The sequence below is a fragment of the Tenrec ecaudatus genome, chromosome 12 (genome assembly GCF_050624435.1).
Source record: "Tenrec ecaudatus isolate mTenEca1 chromosome 12, mTenEca1.hap1, whole genome shotgun sequence".
Classification (NCBI taxonomy): Eukaryota; Metazoa; Chordata; class Mammalia; order Afrosoricida; family Tenrecidae; genus Tenrec; species Tenrec ecaudatus.
Window position 1 is genome coordinate 94,743,601 of NC_134541.1, and position 21,019 is coordinate 94,764,619.

Below are 21,019 nucleotides of genomic sequence, written 5' to 3' on the forward strand. Positions count from 1 at the left end.
AGACTAGACGGGAGCATGTACATAGGTATAGACAAGAGATAAAACTCACAACACATGGAACCCAGGAACATGAATGGGAATAGAGATACCAAAAGGGTAGGGGGACGCGGGGGGAAAAGTGGGGGAGCGGGGGCACTGATCATAATGAGGGTTGGGGGGATGAGGGGAAAAAAAGAGGAACTGATCCCAAGCGCTCAATGGAAATTAAATGTCTAGAAAAGAATGATGGAATATATTTATGAATATGTCGGATACATTTTGTTGCATGGATTGTAACAAGAGTTATAAAAGCCCCCAATAAAATGATTTTAAAAAACAAAACAATGAATATAAATGTTCTGAAATTGATTGTGATGGTGATTGCAAACTCTCTTTTTAAAATCATTTTATTGGGGGCTCATATGCATATTAATCAATCCATACATACATCCTTTGTGTCAAGCACATCTGCACATTTTTTGCCATCATCATTCTCAAAACATTCGCTTTCTACTTCAGCCCTTGATATCGGCTCCTCATTTTCCCCCTCGCTCCCCGTTCCCCCTCCTTCATGAACCCTTGATAATTTATAAATTATTATTATTTTGTCATATCTTACACAGTCCAATGTGTTCCTTCACCCACTTTTCTGTTGTCCATCCCCCAGAGAGGAGGTAATATGTATATCCTTGTAATCAGTTCCCCCTTTCTACCCCACCTTCCCTCCACCCTGCCACCACTGGTCCTGAAGGGATCATCTGCCCTGGATGATCTCTGTGTTTCCAGTTCCTATCTGTACCAATGTACCTCCTCTGGTCTAGCCAGATTTGTAAGGTAGAATTGTGGTCATGATAATGGGGGAAGGAAGCATATAAGAAGTAGATGAAAGTTGTATGTTTCATCTTTGCTCCCCTTCACCCTGACTGGCTCATCTCCTCCCTGTGAGCCTTCTGTAAGGGGGTGTCCAGTTACCTACAGATGGGCTTTGGAACTCTACTCTGTATTCACCCTCACTTACAATGACATGCTTTTTTGTTCTCTGATGCCTGATACCTGGTCCCTTCTACACTTCGTGGTCACACAGGCTGTTGTGCTTCTTCCATGTGGGCTTTGTTGCTTCTGAGCTAGATGGCCACTTGTTTATCTTCAAGCCTTTAAGACCCCAGACACTATCTCTTTTGAAAGCCAGGCACCATCAGCTTTCTTGACCACATTTGCTATGCTCACATTTGTCTTCAGCAATTGTGTCGGGAAGGTGTGCCTCATGGAATGCCAATTTAATAGACCAAAGTGTTCTTGCATTAAGTAAGTACTTAAGTGGAGGTCCACTATCTATCTGCTGCCGTAATACTAAACCTATAAATATATGCACGTAGATCTATTTCCCCACCATCCTATATAAATATATTTACATATGGGCATGCCTGTATTTAGACCTCTATAAATACCATTTGCCTCCTAGTTCTTTCCTCTATTTCCTTTTACTTTCCTCTTGTCCCACTATCATGCTCAGCCTTGATTAGGGTTTCAGTAATTTCTCTCAGCTACATTGCACTTGCTGAATCCCTACCAGCTTCTCACACCATCCTTGCCACTAATTTTGGATCACTTGTTGCTGCCTTGTCCCTGGGTTGGTCAACAACACCCTCTTACCCCAGTCACCCCTTCTCCAATGTCCTGCCGGAACCATCAGCCCCGCTGTTTTCTCCTCCAAACTATTCATCCAGCCTATCTTATCTATATAGACCTGCAGAGATAATAAAATGCACCAAGAAAACAAGGCATAGCAAGACAAAGCAACAAAAGAAAACATAATGATGACAACAAAAAAAGAAAATCAGTGACCCTGAAAAGAATAAATTAATTTGAAAAAAGAAAAAGACAAAAAAATTTTTAATTTATAAAGAAAAACCTGTCCATGGACCAAGGTCTAAATTTTGACCTCTAGGTGTGTTCTCCAGTCAGGTCTGATGGGATGCCACTCTCTGGCACCAAAGTCTATCCTTTGCACTCCCTCGGGAGCTCCCTGGTCTGCTCCCCCCATTGCTCTGCCACACACCTTTAGTGTTTTGCCTCGGTGTTGCGGGGTCAGTCTGGGTCAATCCCGACAATGAGTCTCCAGTGTTGTCCTCTGTAAAGTCATAGGTTGCTACCCCTGTGTTTTTTTTATTGCGGTATATTTTTCTCCAGCTTTCAATTCTCAACCTGTTTTTGTCTGCAAGCTTGAGATGTGTCTCCTGTTCGCAGTAGATTGATGAGTTATGTTTTCTGAGCCAGTCTGTTAGCCTCTGCCTTTTAATGCATGAGTTCAGGCCATTGATAATCAGTGTTTTTACATCCATCTGTGGGCTCTGTGATGTCATCTTGTACCTTTTGTGTTGAATATTTTCCTACCTACCTATCTTATCCACTTGTGTTGTGTGTGTGGTTTATGTTTGCCTTCTTATCACTATTAGGCCAATGCTATCCTGGGGGCTGTTTTCTCTTTGTCACCCTATAGGTGGAGTTGTTCTACGTGATGGTCTCTTATTTGCGCTCGGTGAGTGTTGAGCTTCTGCCCATAGTGGATTGGCAAAGATCTTTTGAAAGGCTGGGTTGCTTTTTATGTGTTCTTTGAGGTTGTCCTTGTTTGGGAAGACTCTTACTTCTCTATCTTAATAGATAATTTTGCTGGGTAAAGTATTCTTGGGTTTGTGTTGTTTTCCTTCAATTTTTGGAATATGTTACTCCATTTCCTCTTCTTCTTCATCGTTTCCGCTGATAGGTCTGAACTTACCCTTATTGGGGAACCTTTATACATGACTGTTTGCTTTTCCCTAGCTGCTCTTATGATCTTCTCTTTTTCCTCATGGTTGGATTATTTGACGATTATGTGTTTTGGTGACTTTTTCTTCGGATTCAGTGTGCCTGGTGTTCTTTCAGCCTCCTGAATGGTTGCCTGATTTTCACTTATTAAGCTGGGGAAGTTTTCCTCTATGAATTCCCTCACTATTTTCACTGTTGACTATTTGTTGTATCTTGTTCTGGTAGTCCAATTACTCTAATATTGTTCCTCATCATAATATCACACTTGGTTGTCAAGTTTTCTTCAGTTTCTCTGATTGTCTTATTTGACTGCTTTTCCCATTTGCTGAGGGCTATTTGATTATCCTCCAAGTCACTGGTCCGATTCTCTGCCTCCTCAAGTCTGTCAATATGACACTGGATTTTGTTATTTCATCCCTTAAGTCTTGTATTTCCCTTTGGTGCATTGCCTTTATCTCTTCTATCATTTCATCCTTTTTCTACATTGCTTCCCTCATATCCTGTATGACTCCAAGCAGCATTCTGAACATTTCGTTCGTGGCAGGTCAATATCTGTGTCTTTTATGCATATCATTAGGTTCATGACTTCTTCCAGCACTGTCTTCTGTTTCTCCTGCTTTTTTGTTGAAGCTGTTAGAACTGGTTGCTGTTTACATGTTGTTTTAGAGGAGCCTGGAGCCATCTTCCTGAGTCGAAGAGCCCTGGGCTCTTTCTTGGGTGGTTCGTATGAGTACTTCTATGAACTACCTGCCGGTAGCTGTACTGAGGGGTCAGGCTATCGCTATATCTTCCTGTGGTTTCACTCTTCTCCTAGCCATCCAGTATTCCGTTACTTGGAATGTGTGTTGGATATTCCTCTAAAAACAAGCGGATAAGATAGGTAGAGAGGAAAATATCCATCACAAAAGGTACAAGATGACATCACAAAGTCCACAGATGGATATAATAACACTGAATATCAGAGCCTGAACTTGTAGTTCCTCAGAGTTTAGGCTGGAGTTCCCCCCCCCCCCACTGTTTGAAGGGGCGAATCCTCTGCTGCTTGGTGTATGGAAGAGGAATGGCGTGATTTCCCTGGCTGCATGTAAAGCCAATGCGGGTGGGAGCTCCTTGTTTGGACCTTGTGAGTAGAGGGAGAGGAGGACAAAAAGAACGAAAGAAGAAAACAAAGACTGGAGCAACAATTCCAATCAAACTAACACCCACTCTCTCACACACACACACAAACACACAGACTAAACAAAAGTGAAAACAGTAAAAGAAAAAGAACAGAAAAGGAGAACTGAATCTACTGAAACTGTGGCAGGAAAGAGGGAAGAGATAGACGAAGAGGAGAAAAGAAGAAAAATTGAAAGAAGAACCAAAAGAAAGAAAGAAAAAGAAGGAAAAAAAGCAAAGGAGAGAAAATTATTAAAAATAGATAAAGAGATAGTTGAACCCCATGAAGTGCTATGTGCAGCACTGTCTCATGCTGTGTCAGCTCTGTCAGAGGGCAGGCTGTAGCTTTCCCCAGTGGGTGGGCAGAGTTGTCCTCGACTGAGAGTAGAAGTCTGGAAACCAGCAGTGGCATGTGAAGGAAAGAGAGGGAGAGGACTCATACAATCAGAGATAGGAGAAGAGAACAAAGAAAGAGAGAGGAAAGAAAGAAAAAGAGAAAGAAAAGGAAAAACTCAATTGTGCTCACTAAGATTGGCTGTGATTGTAAAGAGGGGACAGAGAGAGAAGGAGGAAATAAAGAATAAAGAGGTAGCTGATCCCTGATTGCCCGAATGTGGGGCCAGAGGGGTTTAAACCCTGCCCCATGATGGCAGATTGGGGTGCCCCTTTAATGCAGGGAATCGGTGGTGCTGGGTAGAATTTCCCTCATTGGTTAGACCACCTTAGAAGTCCGACAGGTTTCCTCAGCAGTGTGGAGCACTGTAGTTGGCTGTCTCAGCTGCTTTGTGTGGTGTGCAGCACTCCCACAGAGGGAAGGCTGGAGTTCCCCCTGCTGTTTGGGTTGATTTGTCCTAGGCAGAGGGTAGTGGCTTGGAAGCCAGTAGTGGTGTATGATAGGAAAGAGAGGGAAAGAAGAGGAGAAAGTGGGAAAAAGAGAAAAATTGAAAAAAGAGGGGAAAGAAAGAAAACAAACCTGAGCCCATTGAAAACAACTGCGGTGGGAAGGATAGAAGGGAGAGTGAATAAAGAAAGAAGAAATAGAGTGGTAAGTAAGGATATAACAGATTTGATCACCTGTCCATGGGGCTGGAGGAGTTCTAACTCTTCCTCGAGATAGGGGGGTGGTGTTCCTGCTTGATGTAGGTTTCCACAGATGCAGGGTGGGATTTCTCTTGAAGGCAAGATTGCACCAGCAGACTGCTGCCAGTTCCCACCGCGGTACTGAGTGCTGGAGTTCACTGGTATACCTCCTTGTGCTGTATGTAGCGCTCCAGCAGGGGAGGTGGAGTGGAATGTTCCCACAGCCCCGGCCAGGGCCCCAGGAGAGGCAAGACCTCCCTAGCTGTGTGTAGAATCACTGAAAGGGAAGCTGAACTTATTGGCCTTTCTAGACTGCTGGTGCCCTACTAGATCAGAGATTTTTTTTTAATTTCCAACCCTCCCACCCCTGCCAGCTAGAATAGAATCAAATTAAATTGTCTCCCTGGTTCTGGGCTCCAGCTCTGTGCTCTGTTAAAAGCTTAATCTTGCTTCAGTGGGTCTTTGTTATGCAAAAAGCCTCAAGGCCCTGTGGCTGAGTTCTGGCATTCCTTAGTGTGGGCTTCTTCTTATGCTGATTTATGTTAGGCCCACCCCCACAGCTACTACTCCTTGGAGCTAAGCAACAAGACTGCGGTTTGAGTTTTTACCGATAATATATATTTAACTCTTTTTTATATTATGCTGTGAGGTGCTCTGATTTGGGGGCTGTCACGCTGGCCCCAGAGGGGGAGATCCAGCTCATGGGGGTGGGGGGGGGGTTGCTTCCTTCTCAGCCAATTGGAACTGATTTAGCCCCCCTGGACTCTGACTATCCGCCTATTTTCTCCCACGCCACGATCTGTCTCAGGTAAAATTCTGCTTTTTCTTCTACTCCAAATTATGGCTACCCACCACCCCAGCTCCCCAGGCTGTGAGCTCAAGGCAGCTAACAACGCAGAGAGCTCTGACATGGGATACTCCTCGTGTCTGGGATGATGTCCCCTTTAGGGCATCAGCCTGGAGATATTGCTACTCCTGGGGAAAGAGCAGGAGGAGCTTTTCAGCTGGAGCCCACAAGCCCAGCTCGCAGAACCTAGAGCAATTTAGAGCATTCTTGGTTCACTTTGTGAGTGGAAATCACACACACACACACACACACACACACACACACACACACACACGTGGAGTTTGGGATAGACCCTAGTACCCTAATTCTAATTTCAGGACTCCACCTCCCAGTTTCCTTCACCTTACTTTCCAATTTTTTGGTCTGGTAACAGTTGCTCCTGACGGGTGTCTTTTCCTCTCCAGTCTGATCACACAACTCTTCTTGATAAAACGGAATTATTATATGATATGATATGTAAATTATTTACCAATAAAACTATTTTTTTTAATTAATAATATTGGTCTGGACACAGAGCATAGAAGAAATTGATAGCTTACTGAGATTGAGAGATCAATTAAAAGATGAAAGCCAGAATTGTGCCCCTGGGCAAGGACAACATCTGCGAAAGAACAGAAAAGCAGAAAGTAGGAGATGGTTGTCAGCTGGAAGTTCCCTAAGACTTTATGGAAACAACAAAAACAGAAATCTCAGAATCAAGAAAGATTTTTTCTCAACTGACTTCCACATCTAATGTGCTTGGCATTGCATAAGTTGCTGCACAGACTGATTATTCTCAAAGCCATATCAGTTCCTTTTTTTAATTAAAAATTGTTCTGTTTTCTTTAAAAAATCATTTTATTGGAGGCTCGTACAACTCTTATCACAATCCATACATACATCCATCCATTGTGTCGAGCACATTTGTGCATTTGTTGCCTTCATCATTCTCAAAACATTTGCTTTCTACTTGAGCCCTTGGTATTAGCTCCTCATTCCCCCCTCACTCCCTACCCTCCTTCCTTCACAAACTCTTGATTATTTATAAATTATTATTATTTTCATGTCTTACAGTCTCCAGTATCTACCTTCACCCACTTTTCTGTTGTCCATCCCCCAGGGAGGTGGGTATATGTAGATCATTGTGAGTGGTTCCTCCTTTCTCCCCCACCTTCGCCTTCCCCTCCTGGTATCGTTGCTCTCATTATTAGACCTGAGGGGTTTATCTATCCTAGATTCCCTGTGTTTCCAGCCCTTATCTGTACCAGTGTACATCCTCTGGTTAGCTGGATTTGTAAGGTAGAATTGGAATCATGATAGTGGAGGGAGCATTAAAGAACTAGAGGAAAGTTATATGTTTCATCATTGGTGTACTGCACCCTGACTGGCTTGTCTCCTCCCTGCAACCTTTCTGTAAGGGCATGACCAGTTGTCTTCAGATGGGCACTCCCCCTCATTCACAATGATGTCATATCAGGGTTTTTTTTAAAGTCTCTCAGATTTAACTCACAGCTGAGTTTCTGGTGTTAACACCTGGGATATAACAAATTGATTTGGCTATCAAAAGATATAGAGTCTGGGGTCCTATAGGCTTGAAGATAAACAAGCGACCATCTAACTGAGAAACAACAAAGCCCACATGGAAGAAGCACAGCAGCCTGTGAGATCACAAGGCATTGAAGGGATCAAGTATCAGGCATCAAAGACCAAAAAAATCATAGCATTGTGAATGAGGGGGAGTGCAGACTGGAGACCCAGGGCCCATCTGTGGGCAATTGGACATCCCCTTGCAGAAGGGACCTGGGGAGGTCAGTCAGGGTGCAGTGTAGCAATGATGAAACGTACAATTTTCTTCTAATTTTTGAATGCCCCCCCCAACCCACCCTCACTATCATGATCCCAGTACTACCTTACAAATCCAGCTGCACCGGAGGATGTACACTGGTACAGATAGGAACTGGAAACACAGGGATTCCAGGACAGATGATCCCTGCAGGACCAGTGGTGAGAGTGGTGATACCAGGAGGGTGGAGGGAAGGTGAGGAAGAAAGGGGGATCCGATTACAAGGTCTACATATAACCCCCTCCTTGGAGGACAGACAGTGGAGAAGTGGTGAAGGTGTAAGCTATGACAGAATAATAATAATTTATCAATTATCAAGGGTTCATGGGGGAGGGGAGAGCAGGGAGAGAGGGGGAAAATGAAGAGCTGATACCAAGGGCTCAAGTAGAAAGCAAATGTTTTGAGAATGATTAGGGGAAACAAATGTACAAAAGTGCTTGACACATGGATGTATGTGTGTATTGTGATAAGAGTTGTACGAACCCCCAATAAAATGATTTACTTCTTTTTTAAAAATTTTTTTCAAATGAATATATACAAATACCTGAAATGTAGAAATAGTTAGGGAATCAGATTAAATGGCATATTTTCACAAAAGGAAGCCAAATCCAAAGAATTTTATGGAGACTAGACTCGGCAAATCTTGAAATGCTGCTTAAAAACTAAACGGATAACATTGTCCCCAAGACTTCAATCCTTTTAGTTGTATTAAGTGGCACATTCCTACAAATTAAAAAAAATTAATCACCCTTGGCAGGTTTTCAGGGTAGCTTTGCTTTTTCTTTCTTTCTGAAAAATGTAAAGGCAACCAAATCATGAGACTTTGAGGTGCTGAGGGAATGGAGGGCCAATGGAGAGAGAGAACCTGTGTTAAATCAGTCTGGCAGCTGGTGGCTTCCCACTCCAAGGCCCTGGTTGTTTGGGAAAAATTGCTCACCAGCAAGAGTGAATTATGACACAGGCTCTACATCTCTCTAATGTCCCCGGGGCCTTGCGGTCTGCTATAAAGTGTGTTCGCATCAGAACTGTAGAAGGCATTATGTCTGCTGCTGCTCAGCTGATCAGACAGCTTGGGGGCAACAAAAATATTGTTGCCTGTGCTCTTCAAACACGAATGGTAAGTTTTCCAGCACATCAGATGTTTTGAACATAATGTTTAGGTTACTTTTCTGTTTTTCTTTAGATAAGAACAATATATAAGGGGGTCATAAATGGAGAAGGCATTCATTCTAAAGTACTTCATCGGACGCTTTGAATTTCTGTTTCTTTTACATTGTAACTGAGATTGTCTTCCCAAGTTTGACAAGGTCCCTTATTTTGGAGTTCATAAAACGTACAAGATGTGTTACAAAGAAAACTTAGGAAGACTGTCTCGTCATTAATTTCACTGTCTGAAATGTATGCCTTCCACTGTTAACATTGGCATCGTTCTTTTTTTTTCAATCAAACAAGAATCTTATTACATAGCATCTAGTCTTCCATGTCTGCCTTATTGTTTTAAACACCACCATTTCTTGTCTTTCTCTCTTGCCCTTGGCCTCCACTTGGCTGCAGATGGTTCTCTGAGGGGAAAGAGCTGCACAACACCCCAGATATTCAAATCCACTGTGAAGGTGGGGACCTCCATACCTTGACCATAGCGGAGGCCTTTGAGGACGACACCGGCCGCTATACCTGCCTGGCTACAAATCCCAGCGGCTCGGATACCACATCTGCTGAGGTGTTTATTGAAGGTAAGTAGAGGTTCATAGTAAAGGCTTATGAACGGCCTAAGAATTTGAGTGCCTAAAAACTTTATTCTGAATATGCTTTTCCAATGCCAAAAGCATAATGGGGATTATGACTTAAATCTTCATCCTTCTGGGGGGGAAAAATCATAAATGGAAAGTTCTGACACTTAGCACACATTGACTTTCTCTAATATCAACATTTTTTTCTTTCATTTAAAACATTTCAGCAAAATTGAATTTATTTAGAACACAGAATAGCCTCTTTGTTTTGATGTTTCCTTAGTAAAGAAAGAACAGAAACATAATTAAAATAGCATATCTGTCAACAGAAGTTATGCTAGAAATGCTTTAGGAAATCACTCATGAGGATGTAAAGTGATTATTTTTAAATGTCCACATGTTGACTACATCTCGAGTCGCCTCTCTTCTTCAACTCAACTGTTCACGCTAAGTGTAGCAGACACTTGCTATCACTGGAGTGAGAGTAATTTCAAAAGTCCCCGTTGTCTGCAAGATGGGCAGACAGAACATGGAATCTTTCTGCTGCTCTACCAATCCACTTTTGACAGGACTCTCAGCCTTTAGGGAATTAGAAGTTTTGATATCAGAGATATTATACAAAACAAACTACTCGTGCGCTTCGTTCAAGGTCAATAATTTAAGATACACATTGTTTTCAGTATACACCTCTGGAGAAAGTTGAGGCTATCGGTTCCTGCGAGATTTGTTATTAGTTGGAATTGACTCAGTGGCATTGGGTTATGACATACAATTCATATCCCTGAATTTCAAGGACATACATGGAGACTCGAGTGATTAAAGGGAGCCATTCAAAGTCACACGAAGAGCAGTGGGTGGCCGATTCCACAGCTAGCCTCCAGCCGGGTTTTAGCTGCTAACATCGAGCTTCTGCATCTTCTGTCCCCACAGATGTAGGCAATTTGATTTCTGTGTATAGCATCTGGAGTAATCCATGTGTAAACTTTCCATTTGTGTTGTTGAAAAGGTATTTGGAATGAAGAAGTCATTCCTCTTTCAAAATGCTATCATGAGGCCTCCAGCTTCATTTCTATCACCAAGACCGTCTTTTCCAACTACTGCTCCTTCCTCTTGGTTTCCAACTTTTGTCAATACTTAATGTATCTTGATTGCATGTTGGATCAATTTCATACTGAAGTCTGGTAAAGTTCTTTCAGTTTTTCCTCATTTTCTTTTATGGTTGGTGTATACATTTGAATAATAAATTTGAATGAGTTTCCTTGAAGCCAGGTAGATATGATCCTACTAACGACCTGTAATTCAGAATAGATCCTGAAATGTCCTTTCTGACGATGACGGCAGTGACTTTCCTCTTGACTGTGTCATTCGTGGCAGAGTAAATCATACGGTTTCCTGATGCAAAATGCCCACTACCAGTCCATTTCAGCTCACTAACGCCTGGGATATTAATCTTTATCGATACTAGATGTTAAATGAAATCACCTTCATTTTAAGTAGTAGGTTACTGAGGTAGTTAATTGTGCCAACATGGCTGATAAACACATGTGAGGTTAATTGAAGGGCGGAGGGATAAATGGCTCGATGACCCTCACCTTTTGAGTTCTCTGGTCTCTTGCTTTGTGATGGTCGGACCAGGGTGCAGCTGCCTTAGCAGTTCCCTGCTTCAGCTTGCAAGACTCACTCCTGCAGGACATCCATGAGCAGAAGCCACGTGGACCTACCCTGATATAGGCCTGGGTGCTGGAGCAGCTGTGTGGAAACCCCTGCCAGTGCTGAGATGCTTACACATTCACTGACTCGGCTTTCCTCCTGCAGTTGGCATCACTGCGTCTGTTTTGTGAGATGGAGGAGGACTTTGTGGATTGGTGTTGAACAAATGGGTTAATGGGTTAATGTTGGACTTGTGGGCTTGGGCGGCACTGGGTTGGGATGTTTTCTTGATGCACAATTAACCTTTATATAAAACTCTCTCTTATACGTGAGTTGTTGTGGACTTGTTTCTCTAAAGTACCCAGACTAACACAGTTATCAACTCAGTTCAACCAACACTGCTTAAGAGCGTAGTGTGAGCCAGAGGCCATGTTGGTAGCACAGTGATTAGAATGCTAAGCAACTAACCAAAGACAGCCAATCAGCAGCTTCATGGGAGAAAGATGTGATGCTCTGCTTCCAGAAAGATAGACAGCATTAGCAACCCCTTGTAACAAATCTGCTCTGTATTATCGGGTCTGTAGGAGCTTAAATCTACACAATGTCTGGGGACGTGGTTTTGATACATGAGTCAGACAGTGTGAGTCCGACAAGCACAGCTCTTTCTGGTCCTTGAACGCAGTCATGTGGCGCCTTGGCCTCTGCCCAGCTTGAGAAAGTTTGACAAAGCATCTTCAGGACTGATAAATGCTCAAAAGCATCCCACTCTGCAAGCCAGCCTCTTGCCAAGCACACTCACTTCACTCGGTCCCTGGGCTGGGAAGCCCACCACTCCGTCCGGAGACTCTGCTTCTCCACACGGGAGCTCAGGTGCACGCTACTCGTGGCTTTCCTTTCGTTATGATGACAGGATTCTCTTTCTATGCTTCTGAATGACTCTCCCGGAGGAATAGTAAAACTGACTGATCTCGATTCAAATAGCTCCATATGTCTTATTGGCATGCTCCCGCCCAGTTATTTGGTGTGACCCAGATCTTTGGATTTCTATGGATAGAAGAGCTATACCAAGTAATTCAACTATGCCCCAATTACACTTTATAAAGATTTTCAATGGAACAAAACAAACTATAGATCACACACATGCACATGCATGCATTGCACACATAGACATAAAATTCAAGTATTCCAACCTATGCATTCTGACTCCTGAGTCTGTCTTCTTCCAAATAAAGTACAACTGGATTTGATATCTGTGAGATATCCATAATCCTTGTCCTAATCTAGTAACAGGACTTAGGATCTGAGCACACCATGTTTTAGGGCACATAAGTGAGCACTCTAGTCATTCATGAGATATTGAGTGGCTTCTGTGGGACAGGCAGTGGTTCAGACACTGCTGACACATCCATGAATAAGACAAGCCTCTGCTCTCCCTGAACTGACACGCAGGACAGGAGAATGAGAGGAAACCAGTGCACTCATCAATACTTCCAGTGCTGTGAAGAAAATAAAGGTGGCCGATAGTATAGAGAGATCAGAAAGCCCATTTTGAATATGCTAAATTTTAAATCACTAATTAGATGGGCAAGTATTGTGTCGGGTCAATATTTGGACATATAAATACAGACTAGCACTCAGGGTGGAAAAAGATAGATTATGGAACATCAAGATATAGATGGCAATCAATCTACAGAACTGGATAGAGCGTGGGGCAGATCCACTAAGAGGAAATGAAGATGAAGAAGAGAATGGGACCTGTCTGCCCCTGAGATTGTCACACTTTGAGGTACTCAGGAGAAGAGACACTGGCAAGGTTGAATAAGAAGCGGGAGAATAAGAGACAGGAGAGAAACCAGGCAAGAGTGGCCTGGTGGGAAGCAAGTGGAAAGTGCCCGGGCTAAGAGGGAAGGCAGCCCTACCCACTTCTGCTGACATGTCCAGTCTAAGGAGGGCGAGGAGACCACTAACCACTGGATTTAGCGGTTATGAATGTTGTGGGTAAATTTAACAAGAGAATGTGGAATATATGGAAAAGACCGAAGATCAAGTGAAAGGTGCTGAGAAAAAAAATGCATGAAATAATGAAGCAGAAGTAGCAAGTCATCCAAACTCGATGAAGACGTGTTTCCTGACCACAGAGGGATTGACGGGTGTCTGGAGAGGAGAGCAGAACCAAGGAAAGTGTTCTTGTTGCTAGTTTTCAGCAACATTGCATTGAGTGGATCGGGCCTCCAGCAACCCTTGAGAACAGGGTAAAGATGTCACTGTGGGTTTTCAACAGTCAGTCTTTAAAGCTGTGGAAAACCTTGCCTTTCTCCCCTGGAGCGACCAGTGGTTTTGGATTGTTGACCTTGCAGGAGTTACTAACTAGAGCATGTGTTGATGTTGATAGTAATAATTCTCGAATGGGCCACAGAGGCAGGGAGGAGCATGACATGGAGACTAGCAGGTTTGCAAAGGGGAAAGGAAATGAATTTGTGCTAGATGGTGGAAGGATGTTTCCATGAGGTTAAGGAAACGGGTGTTATATCACATTGGTAATGATGCAGCTTTCTGAAGAGATGTAATATAAATATATATTTATGTAAATAAATATATCCAGTAATAATAGAATGAGGATATTGCAGTAAATCCATACACAGGCATCGGCAGCAGCCATTAGAAAACTATAAAGAACGTGTGCATCTGTTAGTATGTGTAAGGCATTTGACAATCTGCCAAATGAAAAAGAAGTAAACACTTGTACTACAACATCAGTCCTTTAACAATATGATATGCATTACTAATACATGTATATGGGGCGACATTTGAAAAGACAGACTTCAAGCTATCTGGGAACTAGCATTCAAAGGCTTTGCCCCTGAATGTTTGCTTTTGTGTGTAGTCTGTTTCCTTCTTTCCTACTAGAGCACACCCATGTGTAAGGAGCCTTTCAAAGTATGAACCTTAGTGCACATTTAAAATGGAAAGGGGGCCGCTTTGAAAAGCAAGGCAGAGGCTCCTTTTTGTGACCCTTGAACTGGCCCTCCTTCCTCAAAGAGGCAGGCAAAGGTCCCCAGCGTTTGGTCCGCAGGCTCTGTCTGTGGTGATGGCAAGTCGTAAAGATTCAGGCAGGTCAACATCAGAGAAGCACATGGCCATCATCCTGGAGACCGCTGGAACTGGTGCCTCTCTCAGACTGGAACTGACAGCAAAAGCGGAACACGATGGCTTGGCAATATGGGAAAAAAAGCTAACCCAGAATACGTATGACTTTCCCTGAGCAGCAGGTGCGAAGCAGATGACTGAAATGGGGAGGCAGAAGGGAAGGCGGAAAGAAGAATTGCCCTGCGGGGAGGGAAGGGAACGTGCTGGCCCAGATGGGGAGATTTCACCCGTTTCCATCTGCAAAAGCTACTCTGACACCTGAGACACTGAGGGACATAGAGATTTTATTTTTTTTTTTTGGACATTGAGATTCTGTATGGGTTGGGCAGGTATGTAAAAAACAGCAAATGTATTATTGCAAACCTTTGTGGCCCTTTGCTGTGCTCTGTAAACCAGTTATAAACAAACAAACAAAAGCAGCAAGACTAGCTTTTTATTAGAAATATCGTAATAAGCGTTTTGTTTTACTTTTTTTTAACATGCTGCTTTTGTTCCCGGTGGCACTGTTGGGTAAATGTTGAGCTGCTAACTGCAAGGCTGGTGGTTCAAACCCACCAGCCCTTCCGTGAGTAAAAGCTGAGACTGTCTGCTCCCAGAGGATTTACAAAGGCCCAACAAACTTAAGTATGAGTCAAAGTCTACTCAGTGGCAGTGGGTTTGGGTTTTTTTGGTTGGTTGTTGTTAATAATGATTTAATTTGGGATCAGAAAATAAATATTTCCCATCCGAATTTCTGGCCACCTTGAAAATGTCTTTGGTAGTTACATAAGACTGATGCATACCCTTCACACAATACGTTCCTTAATCACTTTTATGATTCCAATAAAATAAGGTCTGTCAGGCTGCCCTGGCCTTTCTGATAACCAAGTCTACTGGGTTTTCCTCAATGTTTTTCCTGCTTAACCGTCCCAACTTTATCACAATTTAAACTTTCTCTTTGTCTACTATCTGTTTTTCATTGTTTATGGCTAGCTTTGTGGTGGATTATTTTTCTATTACCTGACTTAATTAATGTTTCCAAGTCACCATCCTCAGTGCCTAGAAGATAAAATCCAAACACTGGAGCCCTGGCATTCCAGCCCATGCCCTACGCTTCTAGACTGGCTTCCTGATACTTCCCCAGCAGCATGTTTTTTTTTTTTGCTAACTTGGTGGTGCACTTCCTGCCCTCAAACAAGCTTTGCATTCCCTACTTCCGTTCATTCAGACAACCAGAAGCTAAAGACTTTCTAGGAGAGAAGCAGGGATCAAGGTACACTCACGAACATGGAAATGCCAGCACATGAAGTTCACATGGTATGCAGGAACATCATGTTTTCATAAAACTTGAGAGCAAAACTGGTCCTCACTGCTTTCTAGTTAGGTGTGCTTAGCCTCTTAGTTCTCAGTATCCTTATCTATAGAGTGGACACGCCCACTTTTAGATATGATATTGGTTGATTATAATGCCATTCTATAGAATGCATTTACTCATTATATTTATGATTAAATAGATTATTCTTATTTCATGTAATTATTATTATATATTAAGTGCCTACTACACTAGTGAGCCCTGGTGGTGTGGTCATTTGGCATTGGGCATTTGACATTGCGGTCCGCACTTTCAGCGGTTCAAAACCACATGGGAGAGAGATGAGGCTTTCTATTTCTATGAAGTTACAGCTTAGAGACTCAAAGGGAGGGCGTGGCAGTTTTAACTTGTCTTATAGGGTCGCTAAGAGCCAGCATTGGCTGGTTGGCAGTGAGTTTGGTTTGGGCTTACTGGATTATTAGGTAAAATATAAGTGCTTAAAGATGGTAGCTCCTGGCTGACCCTGTGCGTTCCCAGGAAGCAAGAGTTCTAAGAGTTGAGAAATGAGAGCACAGAACAATGACTGGGATGATTTGAAATGCAGAAACACTACAAGACTTCCCTAGAAGATTGAGCAAATAGTTTTAATGACCAAGAGAAAGCCCACAGCTCCTTTGAATCTTTAAGGTCACATTCCCAGATACTTCAAATAAAGGACGCCCCCTCCCACCCAGATTCCACATACTTACATTGCTTCCCCATCAATCTCTGTGATACTGTGCAGCCCCCAATGTACCCACCAATATGTTGTATTTATTTTATCTACTGCCTGTCTGCTCTTAAGTCCATAAACTCCACGAGGGAAGGTGTGTGTGATTTTCTGTGTTTTCTTTGTTTTCTTCCTGATGTTCCAGAATGCCCAGCATATCATACATACTCAATAAAGATGTGAGTGAATTGTGCATCGATATCTCTCCTTATGTATTTTATCATGCCTGTCATATATGTGCAGTGTATGTGTGTCTATATTTGTGTACATGCATACGTGTGCATACGTATGTGTGTCAAAAGTGTGCACTAGGATTAGATGACGTGGAAGTATGAGAAGTTCTGGAAGACAGAGATAGATAATAAACTTGAGGATTATGAATGGCCTTGGATGTCAAGTTTCAAAGTTCTTAATTCACTGAATGAAATTCAGAAGCTCATCTCTGTTTTAGCAGATAAGATACACTAAAGGGAAATTAATGTGGCATTTGAAGATGAAATAAAGAGAGAAACAGATACAGAGAAACGAGGTAGGAAGACGAGATAAAACCCGACAGTGGTGGTCCAGGAGCAAAGTAGTTATAGGAGTGACTGGGAAGCATTCCATACAAGAAACATTTCAGTAGCGTTTCTAAACATAATGCTTTCAACGTCAATAAAAGACTGGAAAGGTTTTACAGTGCAAGCAAAGACAGAAACACTCAGTGAATTAAATGTGTATGTACAAAATGTACTGATAGGCTCACTAGCTCATTCACTGAGAGTCAGTCAATGGCACATAGCAATCTGATAGGACAGAGCTGTCTCTGTTGGTGTCCAAAACGGTAAGTCTTGTTTTATTATTGTTGGTTTAAATGGTTTTATTGGCATATAGTCCACATATCATTCAATAGTTCAATCATATTAATAAGAGTTGTACAATCATCTCACAATCAACTTTAGATATGTGCTACCCTCTTGTACCCATTATCATCAGTTCTCCACCTTCCCCCAAGACACTTCTGAATGGAAGGAGCCTCATTTTTCTCACAAGAAACAGCTGGTAGTTTCAAACTGCTGACCTAGTAGTTAGCAGCCTAATACAGAACCCACCTTGCCACCAAGGCTCCTTATTGATAGGCAGAAATAATTGCAAACACATAGTGTGGTTTCATGTGTATCAATATGTACATAAATATATCTATGTTAATATATTAATGTTTTCAGAAAAATGCACACATGTATTGAATATTTGTGGGTACTTCTTGATCTTTACCGTTATATCACCTATTCTGTGTTATTTTATCATTCACTGATAAATGAGTACAAGTAGTCCTTGGCTTATGGCATTCAAGTTACAATGATTCCCCACTTACTGTTCATTTTTTGGTTGTTTTTTGGTGTATACCCTAATTGTTAGTAATATGTAATACATATATAATGTTACAGTGTGTACTTTTCTAATGTCAGCATATGTGTGATTGTATATAAAATCTCAACCCCCAAAGACAAAGAACAGATTTATAGATATTGATAAAATACAATAATACTTTTTTAAATGAAGTAGTCAGCTTCATTTATATTATAAATTAGCTTCATCAGAACCGACTTATAATTGAGTCACTGGTATGAAGTTATCATTTTAGTCAAACTACTAAACTACCTGAACTAGTTTATAATAAAAGATTTTAAATAGATAATATAAATAACCCCAAATAGATATCGAGCCCTGGTGGCGTAGTGGGTTACACGTTGGGCTGCTAACCACAAGGTTACTGTTTCAAAACTACCAACCCCTCCACAGGAGAAAGCAAAGGTTGAAGTCTCAGAAACCCACAGGGAAGTTACACCCTGTCCTAAAGCATTGCTATGCATCAGAATCAATCCAATGACAGTGAGCTTTTTAAAGACGTTAAACTTACCTCTTAAGAAAAATACCAAGAATTTGCTTTTAATCATTACAGTTATTTTTTAAAGTACTATTTAATTTTCTGGACAGAAAATATACTACCTGAGTGCAGTTTACATCTTGATTAAAAATCTGATACAACAAGCCCCAAACTACTGCTGCCAAGTTGGTCCCCATCACGGTGGCCCTGATGACAGAGGAGGACCACCTAGAGCACCTTCTTGGCTAGAATCCTTCTGAAGCAGATCCCCAGATCTTTCTTCTGCAGTGCTGTGGGGTGAGTTGGGATTTACCACCTATAGCTCAGTGTTTGCGTATAAACCGTTGCTCAACACAGGAATCTAAAAGTGCGATAACACAAGAGTAAAACCCAAAGCCATCGAGTGGCTCCTGACTCGTGGTGGCCCTAAATCAGGTTTCTGAGACTATAGATCTTTACAGGGGCAGACAAGCCTCATCGTTCTCCTGTGGAGCTGCTGGTGGATTTGAATTGCCAATCTTGTGGTTAACAACCCAGTGTTTATTCCACAACTCCATGACAGCTCCTTAAAAATATGATAAAATAACCTTTAAGTCCAGAAGAGTACTGATGTAAGTGAATTTGGAAGGACATGATCCAAAATCAAAGGTACTCTCATTCACAAGTGGAATCTCAGAAAGCGGCTGCTTTAATACACACGTCACTGAGTGATGTAAACAGTAATCCAGACCATGGGAAAAGTTCAAGTGTATACCCCTGGGTGTTATTTTTCTTACACGCCCATGGAAATATATTTCACAAATAGTTTATAAGTCATTGAAAAGTCAGTGGTGATGGTCAAAGTGATAGAAAATAGAAGGAATGGTCAATCTGGTATTATAGGCATACTGCTTTGAACACAGCTTTCTCACAATGCTTTGCTGAAAATACCCTCCAAGCAAAAATGGTTTTCTATTTTAATATGCATTTGGGTCAAATGGAGACTGTGTGGTGTGTGTGTGTGTGTGTGTGTTTAAATGAGAATATTATTTTTTGAAATGATTATAGCTACCACTTAGGTTTAAGCTTCACAACCTTTTTAAATGCTCTTCCAGGTGCCAGCTCTTCTGATTCTGACAGTGACAGCTTAGCTTTGGGATCACAGCCAGGAGCTATGCCACAGTAAGTCCCTGCAGTTCCATCGCTGATCGCCATTACAGACTGTGCCAGCCACATTGTTGGGGTATGAAGCCATGAAGTTTGTGCTTTGAAGAAAAAGGTCACCTGAGGTCGATCAGAAAAATACTTGAAGTAGAAACGTAATCTCTGACTTCTAAATTTGAACTTTGAAGTCTGCATATCATTACTGATATGCCAAAATTTAACCAATTACAGTGCTGGTTTCAAAGACAACTATCAGCTGGTTAGAAGCATATACAAATATCATTTAGATTCAGAAAAGAATCAATTAAATCATTATTAAAATGCAAATTAGAACCAATTTATTTACACAGAGTGAAATAATATAATTAGGCCAGAAATACATTGTCTTCTGGGTAAAATTTGTTTCTAATTAGACTTTGTACAAGAAAAATAGAAAATTTACTCTTTCTTCCAAGACATATACATTATTAGTAAGATATTAATATCTCATATATCTTTCAAAAATACAAAATCTACTAAAATCTGCAGAAAACTCTATTAACTATGGTTTAAACTAAAATATGTAAGCTACAAAACTTTTAAATCTCTTTGATCACATTAGTGTGTACAAAACAATTCTATCCATTGAGCTTCAAAGAATCCCTTATGAAGATGTGAAGACGTAGTGCCATCTCTGATTTCTGATAACGAACTCACGTTTAGTGAGGGTCTAGGACTCACTTGAGATAACACACCCAAGTACTTTGAGCAAAGGTGAACCTAGAAACCAGTCCTTCCTAATTCTATCATTATCCTTCACAAACTTTTAAGCACTAAATTCTTGAGATACTCACAACTTACAAAACGGGAAACCAAGACAAAGAATAGTTGCGAGCCAGAGCTAGACCACTGGATCCAGTGGAAGACCCTAATCCTAAAGATGCCAAGTATTTACTTACTAATAAGGACGGGATTTTTTTCCTAAGATTTTCAAGTTTCAAGTTTGACAGTGTCTGAGTTACATATTGCTACTTTCTTCAATCCAGATGTTTGTTTTGTTAACTATTTATAAGGTATATGTACTGACTGCTGCTACTGCAGGTGAATATTACATTGGTTTACATTTCTGAAGCATATACAGTTGAAATGGCATGACAGAAAGAAATTGAACTGTTTCTGCCGAAAGGTTTTCAAAGAATGATTCCCGTTTAGATATTTATATATAATCACGTGCCTCCTTCCTTCCCAGGGCTCAAAAGAAAACAACCTCTGTTTCCTTAACTATCGGCTCGTCATCTCCGAAGGCAGGAGTGACCACGGCTGTGATTCAGCCCTTAGCTGTCCCTGTTCCACAGGTAGGCCGGCCGCGGATAGCAGGTGGTCACTGGGAGCCAAACGCCTTCCAGTCTTTTCCAGTCTCAACAGTACATCTCTACTTCGAACTATATTGCTGTCTTGAAATATTTTCTAAGTGAAAAAAGGAACTGGGGTAAAAGAAAGTGGTAGGTAAAATAAGCCTCTCCCTTTTAATCGACTAAAAATAATCTTCAAAGCACAGCCTTGCCACCATGTAGGCCGCATCTGCTTTTCCACTGCAAACATTTTCCAACGGCCAGTAAGGGCCCTCCGAAGAGAGCATCTGTTTTAGCTATGACTATCTGATTATTCCTCACGTTTGCACTCCCTTCCATTTATCTAAGTTTAACTAGCTCATTTAAAATAAATTAAAAGGCAGGAAAAGCCCACATACCA

The 21,019-nt window shown here is 41.6% G+C and overlaps 1 protein-coding gene across 3 annotated transcripts in view; it reads left to right on the forward strand.

Annotated features, from left to right (window-relative positions):
• PALLD (palladin, cytoskeletal associated protein) overlaps window positions 1-21,019 on the forward strand; it is a 343,917-nt gene that overhangs the window by 46,548 nt on the left and 276,350 nt on the right. For all 3 annotated transcript variants that reach the window (XM_075564242.1, XM_075564239.1, XM_075564240.1), the window contains exons 2-4: window positions 9,246-9,424; window positions 19,240-19,306; window positions 20,517-20,622. In XM_075564242.1, coding sequence (XP_075420357.1) covers window positions 19,299-19,306; window positions 20,517-20,622 — 114 coding nt within the window. In that variant the 5' untranslated portion in view covers window positions 9,246-9,424; window positions 19,240-19,298. The remainder of the gene's footprint in view (window positions 1-9,245; window positions 9,425-19,239; window positions 19,307-20,516; window positions 20,623-21,019) is intronic.